Below are 16,725 nucleotides of genomic sequence, written 5' to 3' on the forward strand. Positions count from 1 at the left end.
TTCCACTAAAATGTATTGAAACTTAACTGAAACAATGCAAAACAATAAAATAAAAACTAATGAAAAACTATAATAACATTGGTTCGTTCTTGAGGTCAAGGCCTGTGTTCAAGATATCTTGTTCACAAGGTTGAGACGGACGGACAGACAGTCACATTTGTACGGACAACCTAAAAATATAATGTCTCCGTGACAGCCAGCGGAGGCGTAAAAAGAAAAAAGAAATCAAGAAAAAAAAACTATTCAAACCAGAGTTATTGTATCTTTCATTAATATTTATTTGTATTTCTTATATATAATTTTTGTTCAGTTTAGTTTCAGTTAGTTTCCACAGTGGCTTTGCTCGTTTTTGCAAGATCAAGTTAAAACAATACAAGACAATCAGAAAACTGAAGACATTTTCTGCATATATTTTTATTTATTTTTATTTTAAGTTTAAATTAATCAATTTAGCCGTTATTGCGCCTAACTACCCTTCCCATTTCTGTTGCCACTACCATTGTACCCAATCACCTTCCTTTGCCAGCGAGGAGCCCCCACCGGGACATAGCACCTACCTCCCCTTCAACACCCCCAGTTGGAGTCGCTCGCTAGCTACAGAGGCCCTCCCCGCCCGGATTCCTTCGCCCGAAAACATAACTAAGGTATGGCCTACGATCACAACTGATCATATAAGACGCCCAGTAAAGCCGAATTCACAGCGACGGAATCCAACCCCTAGAACCTGCGATCACCCAACATCCCCTTTAATGCCAAATTAGGTTTTTTAACTTAAAATGTATTTATTTTTGTCATTCACACGTTTCAGTTTAGTTCAGTTTTAGTGTTAACTATAATAACTTTGGTTCAAACACGTCTCCATGGCTGCAAGGCTTTGGCACCTTTTTGGCCCTCCGCTTTTGGTTTAGTTAGGAATTGGCAGGCAGGAGGCCGTCGTGCCTCTCTCAAATCTCTCCCCCCGCAAGCGAGCAGTGTTGATGAGGTCCACAGCTGGTATTTTGGAGGTTTTTAAGAGCCGGTCTTCTGGGCCATGTACGCGTCCAGCTCTGCATCCAGGTGGCTCTTGGTCTTGGACATGTAGGTGTCCAGCTGGTTGTCCAACTGTTCCCGGGTCACCGGAGTGCGTTCGGCTCCCCTGCCCCTCCTACGCCGCCGCCCACCTCGGCCAGTGAAGCCGCCGCGCCGGTCACTCCCACTGCCACTATCATCACCACCATCTCTGGCTCCGACACCTCTGCCTCCCTCTCCGTGTACGGGTGCGACTCCACCACTCTGGGGCCTGCGCCTACGCAAGGCTCCACGGGCTACCCTCCCGCTGCCTGTAGAAAGGGCTTCTTTCACGGCGGCTCCTCCACGACGCCCCCATCCTCTGGGCAGGCCGAGCATCCCTCCTACTCGGCCCATGACGCTCGTTCCCCGGCGCAAAGGCCGGCCAAGCCGGGTGCGAACGTTGCTCTTCTTTCCCAGTCGCTGTTGCAGGTCGAGCTGCTGCTGCTGCATCAGCTCATTGTCCAGTCCAGACTGTGGAGGTTGGTGATCTATCTCCATCATCTGATGCTGGTTGCGGTAGCGGCTGTTACGGACACTGGTCACCGGCCTCTGACGCCTAACGTTTCTCACCCTCAGTGGTTGCTTGTCCAGCCTGTGGAAGCGTTCGTCCAGAGACAGGTTGGTGTGGTGGTTCAGTGTGACCTTTGGGGTAAACCTCTTCTTTCCCAGGCGCTGGTCTATCTGCTCTTGGTGAGACAGTGAGGCCATCGAAGGCCGGTTCTGCATGTGACGGGCCAGCTGGCGATCCCGGGCATTGGCCGCGTGCTTCTGACGCATAGCGGCTCTCGGATTCACTGTCGAATGGTTGTTCTTCCTCACCATGCTGTAGTGCTCAGTCGGAGGAAATTTGGTGGCACGATTCATTTTGGCCGTAGAAGTCGTTTGTTGACAGACTCTGAATAAACGGTTTAAAGTATATAAGAGTTAGGTTAGCCAAAGCTAACCCACTTGTCAGCAAAAATACTGGCACGAATAGCCTAGCTTTGTTAGTTAAGTTAATCAAATAATAATAATGCAGCTACATACGTTTCATAGAAAAGTATCAGTCTGCTTCCGTTATGTTTCTACTTCCCAGAAACGTGTCGGACCACGCATTTTATACACTAGGCTACATGCGTTTGATGAGGTCACCCCTCCAACGAGCCCTGATTGGATACAGCCTCTGGATTCAGCCAGTCTGATGTCAGAGATCCACTCCTAATTGAACGTCGTCAGACAAGTCTTGTAGTTGGAAAGCTTTGGCAGATTGTTGCGTAATGTAATGTCACAGTATTCGTTTTGCATGAAAAACACTCTTTGGCCTAAATTCGGCCATAGCCACTTGCCGAAATGTGCCGAAATGTGCTGACCTCATCACTTTTGTGCTGACTTCATCACATGTGTGATGACGGCTATGGCTGTTTTTAGGCCAAGGAGTGTTTCTCATGCAAAACAAATGCTTGGATGCTTGGAATGGAATGCTTGGAATGGATTCAGAATCATTCCAAGCATACCGACTATGAGCAGGGACATACTGAGGTGAAGACACACACAACGTGGCTATGAGCAGGGACATACTGAGGTGAAACACACACAACGTGCCCTCACAATTGTCACATGGTACTTAAAGCATGATGAAACTTGAGAAAATTTGCCTTAGGCCTATATTGGTTGTCTATGGTGTGGTATACAAAAATGGCCATAACATTTTTTCGGGATGTTTCCGGCAGAGCAGACCTCTCATTCTGTAGACCTTAATACCAAGTAAATAGAGAAAACACAAATTAAAAGTATGTTGTGACATCACAGGTTAATCCTTAACCGTTGAGCTTTTGGGCCTGTGGCTCCCCGGATAATACTACACTTTTACTTTGATAATAGGTACATAGCCTAGATACAATGAATGACAATAAACAGTTCACAATGAATAACCAATTAAAAACACCTATTTTCGTTCGGTTCACTACGGCTCTAAAACACCCAAGCTCATGGCAGATTACATCATTATAATATATATAATGATATATAAAATAAAATACATCATGTTACCTCACATCATAACATGAGACCGGACATGGACTAGCTCTGGTCCATAGCTCTAATGCTGCAACGGCAGCAGGAGCAGAAATGGACCTACTTGAAGAGCTGAGTGTGTCTTCTGACTTCTACTCCACTACTCCTAATCTGAGTTCCCAGAAGTTTACGCCAGCTACACAAGGCTCAAGAAACAAAACTGTGGCTGTGCAGTCTTAATAATTAAATAACCACTCCAACTTCTGGCCATCATCTTCCCAGAATAGCTCAGGTTTTTGTTGTTGCATTACATCAAATAAAGGAATGCTCAAAATCAATTCATCATCATAAAGCTTACAATACAATACTATATATATATATATATTATGATAGCCTATCTATCTCCATTCTACCAGACTCACACACCCCACCAGGTAGGATAGGACTAATTGGGTTTGCCCAAATATGGAGCTGCCTGCACAGTCTCAGACTAGTACTGATGTCATCAAATGTCATCCAAGTAATCTGAGGGAACCTGTTACAAAAGGCAATCTCAGCTATTAGTGTAGATTTCCGTCCTACACAAACATTAAATCGACAATGGAGAATTCTACATCAATGTCTGAGCAAATAGGCAGTGTCCATTATACGTCATGATAATGTACGATGATAAGATCGCCCCTCACTTCACACGGTTAATTCCAGAAATCCCCATATATGGAGATCACTGTCATCAATATTACATCCAATGCCCTACTAGACAGTGTACGATACTGGATTTTCAACTTCGATACGATATTTGGAAAAGTATTGATATTTCGATACCATTTTCGATACCACGCAACCACGGCGATTTCTGAGGGTTTAACATTTATTACAAATAAAAGCTGTTACAAATAAAAGCTGTGCAGTCTTATGCACTTTCATATTTCTTAACATTTTTATTCTTTTTATCATTAGGCCTATTATAATTATTATAAATAACTATGGATTATAAACCAGTATAGGCCTACACATAAAAGTAAAGTTGTGAAGAACAGCATTTAATTTCTTTCTGACCAGTCAACCACATCATCTTGGTTTCTATTCCTTATTTATAATCTTTATCATTTATAATTATTTAAAAAAAATCAAAATTGTTTGATAATCTATTCAGATATTATTCAATGCATCCTGTCTAAGGGCAGCCTACTCAAACTATTTTTTATTTTTATTAGTATTAATATCCAGAATCACACAAATGCTTTTAATTGAATCATTTTCCCAGTCAACACAGAACACAAAGGCATGACAAATAGGGCACATTTTTATATCCTTTTAATTACCTCTGTAACATAGCATGGTTCATGGATCATTCTAAATGCCATCAAGAGTTCATCTGAGAACAGTTTCCAATTCAATACAACATGAACAGAAAGCAGAATTACCCCAGAGTTTCATGACAGCAAATTTTTACTTCTCTGACGAGTACTTCCAGTCCACAGGACATAATGTACACACACACACATTGTATTTTCCACGTGACCTCGAACTTCAGATTTCCTACAACAGCCTGTCCTCTTTTAACGTGATCGAGGATAGCACAGAACAAATGCATATACAGGAAAACAAAATAAAACCCAACAATATTAAATCTTTCAGTTCCGTTCTGAAAAAGGAAAGGAGAAAAAAAAGGGGAAAAAAGCCTTTAATCAGTTCTCAAAAAGAAAGCAAACGTTCAGTAAAAAACAGAACTGTAGCGCTTAAAAATGGGGGAAAGGGAGTGCTGTATCATCTAGAGGGGAGGGGGATAAAACGCGGACTATACACTTCCTGTGATTATATAAAGCCTGGAGAAAATGTGTGGAAACTGAAGAGCTTTTTTTATTTAAATTTTTATTTAAATTATTTGCGCCACACAAGCGGGCTAAAATGGACCATGCTGTCAGTACACAGAAAAGGGGGTTGAGTGGTGGTGGTCGTTCTAAATATACTAAATGTGATGAATATTAACAAGTATGAACAGCGTGCCAGTGCAACCAGTTAATTGGGACGAGTCCTCTTCAGTGTGGTGTAGTGTTGGCAGGATCCTCCACCGACCCTCCCTCCCTTACTTCTCTTCACACCACTGGTTCTCTTTGCGTACCTGAATAGGAAGCACAGGTTAATATTATAATAATACATTGTCAAGCATGGTCTAAAACAAAATAAATATAAATCACACATGTGTGAAGTGACAAGTGAGTGGTGCCTCTTATGATGATGGTGTATGTATGATGAATCCTTTTCAGGCCTACGAAATGAAAACGGGGCACCCACTTTCAACTACATGACAGCATAGCAATTACTTGTGCAATCAAAGCACGCAAGTACTGTGATTGTGTCCTCTCTCGTTTACATTTGACGTAACCATCAACAGCCAATAAGGGACCACCATTCCTGGTGACGTAACTAAGGTACGTTGCAAGGTTGGTATAAGGGTCAATAACGGGTCTAAAGGATTTAGTTCTATTAGACATTAGTTTGTAGCACTCAAAGTAGATATAATATGAAGCGGTGATGCCAGTGGTGAAGCGCACCTCATGGCACGCTCTGATTGCGCACAATTAGTTTGCATCTCGACAGAGTGCATTTCTCGTTTTATTTTGCAATTGGCCTGGCCTGAAAAGGTTATGCAGAATAAAAGGTTCCGTAGAAGGTCCACACACTGACACATGTCACAGGGACACACACACACAAAGCCACGACAACAAAGTGCAGTGAACATCAGCTTGTAGATCTGCTTTTTTTTTTTTTTATCGTGAAATTATTTATTTCAGAAAACTGGAGGATTTAGAAGATTTTTTTTATTAATTCGAGGTCAGGCCTAAAAGCTTTAATCCGTCAAATTGGATTACACAGCATGATCATAATATGATGTCCTCATGCTTCTGTAAGAAAGTAAACATGGACGTTTCCCAAATAAACAGACCTCCCCAGTCTTCTTTGGCGGTTGGGAAACAAAGAAATGATGCAGAACCACCGCTTGTGGGTCTTCCAGTATATGATCACACCCATTTCTATGATGGATAGCTTCTAGTTCCGATGGTCTGGCTATGGCCATGCCAGACTACAGTATACCTTTTCCAACCGTCTAAATGCAAAGATGGAAATCTTTGCATTTAAATCAAATCTCCTACACAGACTGGTGAACCAATAGAATCCACTGGCTGTTTGTCAGCCAATTTGAATCCGCCCCTCTAGACCAGAACTCACACAGGCTGGGGCAGGAGAACTGATTCATTGCTTTTAAATGTTCAAAATATATTCATATGGCCCCGTTGCACTTCACTATTTAATGTGCTCTAAATTAGCACTGCAAGTTTCTGAAATACCGGTACTTGCAATTGTAGTCACAAAGACCTATTTTCTATGTGAAAACGACTCCCAACTCTGATTCGACTAAATTAATCCTTTTAATTCTCGATGAGGCGGACCATTAGGATACACTTATTTTGCTAAATAAAACGGACGAATATCACCCAAAAACATTGGCCAATAAAAACAAACGATTGGACTCATCCAATCACCGAATATATTCTCCATATCGTCCAACCAGTTAGTATGCCTTAACGTTGAATGCATACTCCATTGCATGACGGTGTTACCTGCCAAAAAGAACTGGTCATGTTTTCTTAGCTTGTATGCGAGTGTTAAACATGCATAACTTCTTTAGAGGAAGTCAGTATTAACAGCATGGATGGGTGGTGTACCTGGGCTTCTTCCTCCTCTGTGAAATCATTTTTTATATTAAACGTCTTCCTGATCTCCTCTGGGGTTTTGCCTTTGATCATGTTGGCCACCGTCTTGCAGGTGACATCTAACAAGCCTTTGATGTCCAAATAGTTGGCAGCCTACAGAGTAAGAGAGAAGAGATTGAACAAAAACACATTAGACTTTAGCCAGAGCACTGGAACAACATCACGAGTGCAGACAGACATTTTTAGAAAAAAGGGGGGCCCAGCAGAAATCAAACCCTGCACACTGACAATCAGTAGCAAGGCTACTAACTAATGTGGACACACAAATGATGACGTCAGCATGCCCTGGTTCAAGGAGACAGGGGCCTGGAGGGGTCCAATCTACTCGGATGACAGTGGCTCTGAGCTTTGGTGTCATTTCCCAAGACCTCATAGCCGTATGTCAATCTATTGCCCAATCACAGCCAGTGCACAAGTCAGAGGACGTGCCTGGCCTAGCTTCCGTGGGCGTTTATTCGACATAACAAAAAGTCCGACATGAGCGGCAGGTTAAAAATCACCCGTGCTGTGGGTTACAAATCACAGGCTGTGGCTCCCGACATGCGTTGCCGGTTATAAGTCACCCATGCTGCGCGCACCTGTGGCGTCTGTGTGCGATTACGGCGGGGCTCCACTGGACGCGTGTGAAAAAAACGAACCGGGGCAATTTTAAAGCAGTCACCGAACGCAGCGCAACGCATCGTAGGCAGTGGCGCCACCCTTCATTGATTCGAGCCCCGGCGTTAGGTTAGTGTTTAGGTAGGGTGTCGGACTAATGACTTTCGGACTCTTGGTATGTCGGAAACAGATGCCTGCACCCGCTTCCATAATGCTCTAAAATCTTTTTAGAGTAGCTAATTAGGGTTACCCCAGTTTTAGTGATTAATGCCCATTACCCCTCCCCACCTGGCTTCCCACTGAATACTGCCAATTGTGGACGGACCGCATCCCTAGACCATACGGTGGCGGACAGGTACTTCACCCCTGCACCGCCCCTGGTTTATCTTTTAATAAACTCACATTTCACACGAGGCTAAATGTAGTGCTGTTGTGTGGCACCTTGGCCAGGTGTTGGCTGCCGGTTGTCTCCAAGGACTTCCTCCTCTACTTGTAGGGCAGCTGCCCAATCCTCCTCCTTTCTCAGGCAACTTCTGTTCTGTCTGACTCTGAACTGGCTGAATACTTAGCCAGGGCACATACACATCAATGGTGGCAAAACAGATCCCTGTGTGATGTCTCTAGGTCTGTCATGTTTTTCTGTGTTTTGGTGAATGAAGATTGGAACATGAAAATACATTTTACTGTTCCGTTTGGCTTTTAGGCTGGGTAAACAAATTGCATTGGGCAAATACAGTATGACAATAACTAGCATGATAATTAACTGACAATGTCTGGTACCAATATAATACAAATAAATAATGTACTATCCTAATCCTACTAGATTTTAAGAAACCCTCTGTCCATCATTCTGTCTGATGCACATTTTATAAAAGCGCTCGCCGACGCCTTCCCGAGCGTTTCTGAATATCTAGCAGTTTGATATTTGACTCAGCGACTGGACATCATACAGTATGAACTGGGTTGCGACTGCACCCCGAGAAGGCCTGTATTAAAACCAATGAGAGCACAGGACAGCTGTATATAGTCATAGCACGCCATAGTACGCCATAGTACATATGTATAGCATAGTAGTGAATATGTATAGTTTATTATGTATAGTGTATGTATAGTTTCATCATATAGATATTCCACTGTTACCTTCTTATCTTACGCATGTTTCATGATAAATGCTTTTATGTGATGTATTCCCATGCTTTTGTTCTTGCCTAAATGTAAGTCGCTCTGGATTAAGAGCGTCTGCTAAATGCCTAAATTGTAAATTGTGCTCATTGCTCACAGCACTGCCGTCTGCCTGTCGAGTGTATCGATAAGATATATAACCTTTATTCCGTCGGTAAATCCATGTGTCGTACATATTGGTAGCTATATTAGCCCGATGTTGCCGTTAGGCATTTCAATAATGTTGATAAACCGCATCGGAGTCAACGCTGCAAACTTTTGCGCTGCGTGCGTGCACACACACACACACACAATTATGTAATGAAAACCAACATTTAACGTCCTCTCTCGCTATAGCGCACATAGGCTACGCTATCACAAACATTTCGCCCTGTATGTGGTCTTCATTAGCCTATTCCTGTGTGTGCACGCACAGAGAGCAGAGATTAAAATAGGGTGCATTTTGCATCCCAAAACGCAGTTTATAGACAGTTAAAGGTTTTATGACATTCATTTTCATTTATTTTTCTTTTTTCTTTTAGGTTTTATGACCTCAATTACACCCAAAAAACCTGAACTTTGAACATTCAGTGGATTTTCTGTGGTCTGAAGTTTTCTTTGGGGTTTGGAAGCCTTTTGAGCTACAATGAAAACAGGCAAAAGAGTGAAACAGTGACATCTGCTGGCAAATCCCATTGACATATATGGGATTTGCAGGATCTTACATCACAAACAGCAGGGAAATCAGAGCACCTGTTTGAGCCAGAAAACCCCAGATCACAGAAAATCTACTGAATGTTAAAAGTTCATGTTTTTTGGGTGCAATTGAGATTAGAAAACCTAAAAAAAATAAGAACAATTCCAAAACCTTTTTTTTAATGTCACAATCCCTTTAAGGGACGCAATAAAACGACCTCTGCATCCACGGGATGCACTACTGTACTGTTTTTTATTCTAGTTTATTTTTGCTAGCTTTAGTTATACAAATAATTTCTTCTTCTGTTTTCTACATGATTTTGACCACATTATAACCATATAAAATGAAATGGGAGTTAAATGCTGCAATTTGTAAAAAAAAACAAAACAAAATATGACTCGTAACGTCGTTGAAGTGGGACTCATCTAAAAGACCATCCCTGCATCCCAGGATTCATTACATTGAAATCCTATTTACATCACTGGAGAGAGGGGGGGGGGGGTTCATCCTGTGTCGGTCTCATACTTGTATCACGGCATCCTGCACGTCGTCCGTGCGATGTCAAAATGAATTGGAATTTGGAAAAAGAATGTAGCCTATATGTAGCGGGTCTGGATCACACAACAGACCAATCGTTTAGTGTGAAAGCCACAAAGATACGAGTCAATTAAAAAAAAAAAAAAAGACTCCTGTAGTGTGAAATACATAACGATCTGATGACTGGCCGACAACTTTCAAACTCCTACAGTGTGTAGGGGCCATTAGACTGTGACAAAGCCAGTTTTTTACTTTTGACAAATTGAAGCCGCTTATTTGCATTTTTGCCAACGGTCCTCGCAAGCAATGGGATATGTGATCGTGGTTGCAGTCCCATAGCCGGGATGGACGGTGGGTGGAAATGTCAGGTATAGACTAGTACTTTTATACTTTCTAATGGCGATGTACAAGATCGACAAGTGCTGCGGTAGATCTTGTACGTAAATCTGCTATTTTCAATATATTCCACACAATCCAACAGATGAATGGACACAATTCAGACGATTATGCAGATGTGTGTGTGTGTGCGCCCACCAGAATGAGTTCAAACAGGGTGCCTTGGTCCACTTTGAGGAACTCCTGGTCCCACACAGGAATGTCATCCGTCCTCTTCTCCTTGTTCTCGTCATCCTCAGGGGGAGGGGGGTCGTCTTTGTGATGGGTGCACCACTGGATCACCTAAAACGTCCATGCATGTCAATTTAACCCATTTTGACCTGAGATCAGATTCTATAAATGTCTTCTACATCCTGACAGTTTTCCATTCTGACCTGAGATCAGATTCTATAAATGTCTTCTACATCCTGAAAGTTTTCTGAAAAAGCTATGTTTCTATGTCAGTCGCTCTTCGATTTTTCTAAAATAGCAGACCTACAAGCTCGTAGCGCGCCTCCGAGTGGCGCACTATGAGCTTGTAGATCTGCTATTTTTCAATAGCTAAAGCATAACGTAATGCCAACACCAAAAGGGGTTCCCGCCCAAAATGGGTTAAAACTAAATTGGGCTTCTCTTCCCTTTTTTATGACAAAATCTAACAAACTAATATAATAATGCAGTTGGGTGGAAAATAATAATCCAAGTTCCAATGCACAGCAGTTATAGGTCTGCTATTTTTGAAAGATCGAAGAACGACATAGAAACATAGCTTTTTCAGAAAAGTGTCAGGGTGTAGAAGACATTTTTAGAATCTGATCTCAGGTCAAAATGGGATATATATCTCAGGTCTAATCCCTGGTTTCTTAGACCATGTGTCAAACTCTAAATAGGTCACAGGTGGTTCGAGCATCACTAACGTAGTGGTGTTTTGTTTAGTAATACCCAAAAGGTCAGACCAAAAAAACGCTGTGTGACCAAAGTCTGATGAAATTTACCGCCCGGAAACAGACTGTATCAAATATGACTGACCATCATAAATCATACAGAGTCACCTCCCTGACAATATCGCTGGGATGTTTTATTTTATTTTTGGACCATAATGTTTATATGAGACAATTTTAACCCATTTAGGCCTGAAAGAATATATATATATTTTTTTTTCAAAGATTTGTGCCACGTTTACGATTTTTCAAAAATAGCAGACCTACAAGCTCGTAGGTCAGCGAGCTCATAGCACGCCGAGTGGCGCGCTATGAGCTTGTAGATCTGCTATTTTTCCATAGCTAAAATATAACATAATGCTTAGCTAAAACACCAAAATGGGTTAAGTGAAGTCACACCAACGTTTGTTACGGTGTATCAAACAATCACCCGTGTCAACTGAGCACACAGTAAATACACGTTTAGAATTTGTTTGACAAAAAAAATGCGTAACCAGACTATTATGAGGCGTAGTTGGGGTATTTTCTATAGCTAATGGTTTGTCTTTTTTCCTATCAGATTATCGGTATAGATCCAATCCAATGTGGAGCTTCCAAATTTAAGCAGACTACCCAATTATAGGCCATCCAACCATTGTATGCGACACAACTCGGTAGGTGATTATAATAGTGTGTGTGGGTAGAAGAAGTCGCTGGGATGCAACCCAGCGACTTCTTGTGTGGTTATGGAGGTCAGTGGGGGTCTCATGTAGGAGTGTAGTGGCCCAAGGGACCCAATGAGGGGTGGGTGTGGAGGTAACCATGTTATGATTGCAGTTTGCACACACGGTTGGTCATTGATTCGCGTGCGTCCTTGCTTGTTATTGAAACACCCGGTAGCACTGTAGTGTGTTGCAGAGCATCTGACGTCCGAGCCTGTTCTTTCACTACCAACGCCTCCATGATTGGCGCTCGGCTGCATGAAAACGGGGGAGGTTTTCCCACCATGAATTGCATTGTTTAACTCCCGTCCGGTAGCAGGCTAGCAGCCGGTCCAATCGAGCGATAATCATATGGAGGCGTTGGTGGTGAAACTTGAAGGAGGGTTGGTCATTAGTCCTACAACCTATCTCAAACCCTCACCTCCCACGGGGCAGCACACCTAAATCTAACCATGACCCTCTCCCAACACTTATCGCACCCCTCACCAACCTTAATCCGGTCGTTAACGCACCCCTCACCAACCTTAATCCGGTCGTTTTAACGCACCCCTCACCAACTTTAATCCGGTCGTTTTAAAGCACCCCTCACCAACCTTAATCTGGTCGTCTAAACGCAACCCTCACCAACTTTAATCCGGTCGTTTTAACGCACCCCTCACCAACTTTAATCCGGTCGTTTTAACGCACCCCTCACCAACCTTAATCCGGTCGTTTTAACGCACCCCTCACCAACTTTAATCCGGTCGTTTTAACGCACCCATCACCAACCTTAATCTGGTCGTCTAAACGCAACCCTCGCCAACCTTATGTCTAACCAATTACTAGTCTAAACTAATTATGCACCCCGGACGGGACTGCATGCCTTTGACAGCAGTCAAGAAAAGATGAGATAATACAGAAACACCGACCCGAAGTCAAGTGTTGGCATTGGCACGACTGCATGGGTAACTTTTGCGAGAGACAAATAAATCCTCTCAAATCTCTAATTGACAAACATAGCAATTTAGCAAGTGTTCCGCAGCGCCGTCTAATTTAATGCAAGAGAACCGAACTTGAGCACTTTTGTCAATTACGGCTGCCTTCCCTGTCAATAACTGTATTCCATTTCATCCTATTCCTACCGGTTGCGTGGTGTAATAAACTTTCGATTTACAACTCCAGTGACTTCCATTATTCCTGTAATTTCATCTTTTAGACGCTGCCATGATGGAGAAACGTCCAACTTCAGTGTTAAAAAAATATATATAGCATGGATTTAATTTAAGTCAGAATAGCAGGGGGACATACATCGAATCGAGCACAACTGACTTATAATTGCGCACGGTGTTGCGTGCAGCAAATAGCAGATATACAAGCTCACAGCGCGTAGCATTCGTGACACACTACGAGCTTGCAGATCGTGTGCACGAGTCACGGCAACACTTCGGTGTCGCCGTGTCGGGTTACATTCAGCAGCCCGTGGTGCATTCTGAGCAGCTGATCGATGTAAATATTATTTGAGTGCGAAAATGCGAATGGAAGCTTGGTAGTTTGGACTTTGGAGAGATCTCTTGACTAGTAGCAAGTATATGCTGCGCTTAATGTCATTCACACCGTGGCCATGGCTTTATACACCCCCCACCCCTCTTATTATATGTTTTTGCAGATTCGCACTGATCTCATAAATGGCCAACGGAAATCCGTCCCCAGTACCACGCTGGGCAAGACCTACGCTGTAGACGGTATCATTTGTTTTGGGCGGAAGTTGACGTCGACGCTTTACAAATCAGTTTACATTCTCTGTGTATGAAACAAGTGTTGTGATTGGTCGAAAGAATATCGTATCCGATATGTTGTTCCGGCCGACACCTCCTCCGATACCGTCTCTGCCTTAGGTTGTGACCAGGCTTTTCTCTTCGCAGATGAGTAAGCCTGGGACCGAGGCTATAGGGGTACAGGCATAATTTCCGACAGTCATTAGTCCGACACCCTACCCCAAACCTAATCGCAAGCACGACGCACCGCATGTTGGGAGCAACGGGTGAGTTGCGCATGTCAGAGTTTTGCTGTGTCAGATAAGAGGTGCACACCCCGACCATAGTGTGTTATATTACCTTCTTGAGGATGGCAGCGTTTACATTAGGGAGAGGAACTGGATCATCATCTCCTTCATCGTCCATTCCCAAATCTAGATAATATGCAAATACAAAGACAATTGTACTCCATCACCCTGTAGTCACTTTCATTACAAATACATATATCTACATTATCCACACGTGGATGCAATGGACATTCCTAGAATAGCCAACTTAACATGAGAGCGAAACCATAGGCTGAATTTGTTTTCATGTAAAGCTTAGAAAACACGGCCTTATCGTACACTAGTATGATGTAAGCAAATAAAATGCAGCTAATAAAATAATAGGTTAGACTTAGGTGTGCAACATTTACTTTTAACGCTCAATAATACATTTAGTTTATTACTGTTCTATACAGTTTTGCTCAACACCAAGACAGTGGAGGATGTGCGTTAAATTTATCACACATTTGATTTAGGTCGTGTGCCCAATGTGCAAGCATTGACAATACTGTTGACTACTGCCAGTGATTTGCACACTGGCACAACTAAAACTAACAGCCATTATTAAAGCTGCAATCCAAAAACATTTGTCCTCCTCCTAGCATTTAAACACGGGTCACAGACCAAATTTATACCACTACCACACAAGAAACAGAAACAAGTTTACACCTGTATACCTGTGAGATGACAATAAAGATGATTCCATCACAGTCTACTATAAGAACAGCAAGCCATTTTATTGTATGCGTCTTTTGTTTTTAACCCATTCTGACCGGGCACCCATTTTGGTGTTAGCATCATGTTATGCTTTAGCTATTTAAAAATAGCAGATCTACAAGCTCATATCGCGCCACCGAGTGGCGCGATACGAGCTTGTAGGTCTGCTATTTTTGAAAATAATCGAAGAACGAGTTGACATTTTTAGAATCTGATCTCAGGTCAGAATGGGTTCATCAGACCAGTGTGTGTCCGGCGGAAACCTCGTATGAATCTGATCTCAGGTCAGAATGGGTTAACCTGTACAGAATTGGCCTAGGGTTTTATGGCCCTTGCATACGAGTAGCCAACACTGTATGTTGCTAGGTGCTACTAGACAACTAATGATGATCAATAACAGCACTGTACCTTCTAACATAGTCTTGATGGTGACAGATTGTTTGGCTATTTCAACATCCACCTCGAAGATCTCTCCATCCGAACTTTGTAACTTTATTGTGGGCATATTCTGGAACAACAGAGAACACTTCAATTAGTTATGAGCAACAACGTGATGTATCAAACTATTTCAGTTACATACATTAAACGGTAAACACAAGTTAAGTCTAATCTTGACTTGTTAGTTGACATGTTGCAACTGACAATTCGTAACGACTACTAGTACACACTACAGTAAAGTTGTGTTTTAATTAATACAAAAGGAACCAAACGTACACTTGACTTGACTAAAACATTCGTAACTCAAGTTGTGTACACATGGACCCCAACCCAAGATAGTATACTACAAATCAACCCTTACAGGTACATTTGGTTCCATTTTGTACACAAGAGTTAAATTATAACTCGGGATTTTACTTTGTACTGTTAACTACCAGCAGCTGACAATGACAAGTAGTGCACAACTGAATTATTACTTTGTAAAGACAAGTAGACACCGCCACAAAAGGGAACACACGTATTCGGCCGCTGTGCTGCCCTCAGCCAAATATAAGCCTAATTCAATATAATCACGACATGTCTTTAATATTGTCATTCCCCAATTATAAACCAGACCCAGGCTACCAGTTAGCTACTCAGCTAAACAGGTTAAAGGTAAAGCTGCTCAGTGCTGCTTACCGACCGGGAAACAGGGACGCTAGCTCGTTAGCTTAGCTAGCTGGTACGGACTTGTCGTGAAGTTTAAGGTTCACGAGTTCACGTTACGAGTATTTAATTTTAACCAGCTGCCTCTTTTTGTATCATTACTGTCCAATGTACACATTCATGTGCTAAATAACTAGCGGGCTAGCCAGTTTACGCCCAGCATGACGCCAGTAGCATCTGAGCTAATGTGTTAGCACTGTGCGTTGTCAGCAAGGCCTGGTAGCAGCAGCATCCACCTCCTGGCTCCCAGATATATACATTCAACACAGTGGGACGTAAATAAAGGTACAAATGTGCTCTAACTTCTACGTTGAACCGTTCATAAAACGTGAATAATGTGTAAACATTGTAAGTTGTTACTTACTGTGAATGTTTGAAGCCAACTCAACGCTCAAAAGTCAATAGCAGTACAAACAACAAGACGGGCAGCAAGCAATAAACAACTAGTAATGATAGCTTCTCTGGCTCTCTGCTGGAGTCTACATCCCATAGCCCGGGCGGGACGGGATGTCGCGCTTTGATTGGCTAGTTGGTTGCCGGGTCAACTGCTATTTTCGTTTTTTTTCCTCAGGTTCAGAGCGAATTGAACCGCCTAGCCAATAAGTGTCCATAGTGCCTCCCGGCCATGGGATATCTTTCGCTTTGTCACATTGATGGGAAGGAAATAAGGTGGCGGATGGAACCTGCGCCTAAATAATATTTGAATACGGCATGTTTTGTACACGGACTACTATATTATATCATGTCTTTTAATACATTAATTATTTTATTTATAGCCATCTAATGTATCATATATATATATATATGGTATGTGTGTGTGTGTACCTATTTGTTACAGTCTATGGTGTGTACACATTAGTACCCTGGTGTTGCATTGCATAGTATAATAATGCATACCAGAATGTATTGGATAATGAACCCAATCCCACTTTTAATGTAGTAACTCTACCACAAGATGGCGCCATCTACTCAGTTT

General features: G+C 42.4%; 1 protein-coding gene across 1 annotated transcript; it reads right to left on the minus strand.

The window, feature by feature from the left end:
* Positions 1-4,342: 4,342 nt before the first annotated feature.
* Positions 4,343-16,255, minus strand: skp1 (S-phase kinase-associated protein 1). The gene is made up of 6 exons (XM_083781714.1): positions 16,114-16,255; positions 15,015-15,114; positions 13,924-13,997; positions 10,348-10,491; positions 6,774-6,914; positions 4,343-5,167 (listed from the first exon to the last, which is right to left on the minus strand). The coding sequence occupies exons 2-6, from the start codon at positions 15,109-15,111 to the stop codon at positions 5,132-5,134; spliced, it is 492 nt and encodes a 163-aa protein (XP_083637840.1). The 5' UTR covers positions 15,112-15,114; positions 16,114-16,255; the 3' UTR covers positions 4,343-5,131.
* Positions 16,256-16,725: the final 470 nt, after the last annotated feature.

Source organism: Protomyctophum parallelum (genome assembly GCF_964188405.1).
Source record: "Protomyctophum parallelum genome assembly, chromosome: 1".
NCBI lineage: Eukaryota > Metazoa > Chordata > Actinopteri > Myctophiformes > Myctophidae > Protomyctophum > Protomyctophum parallelum.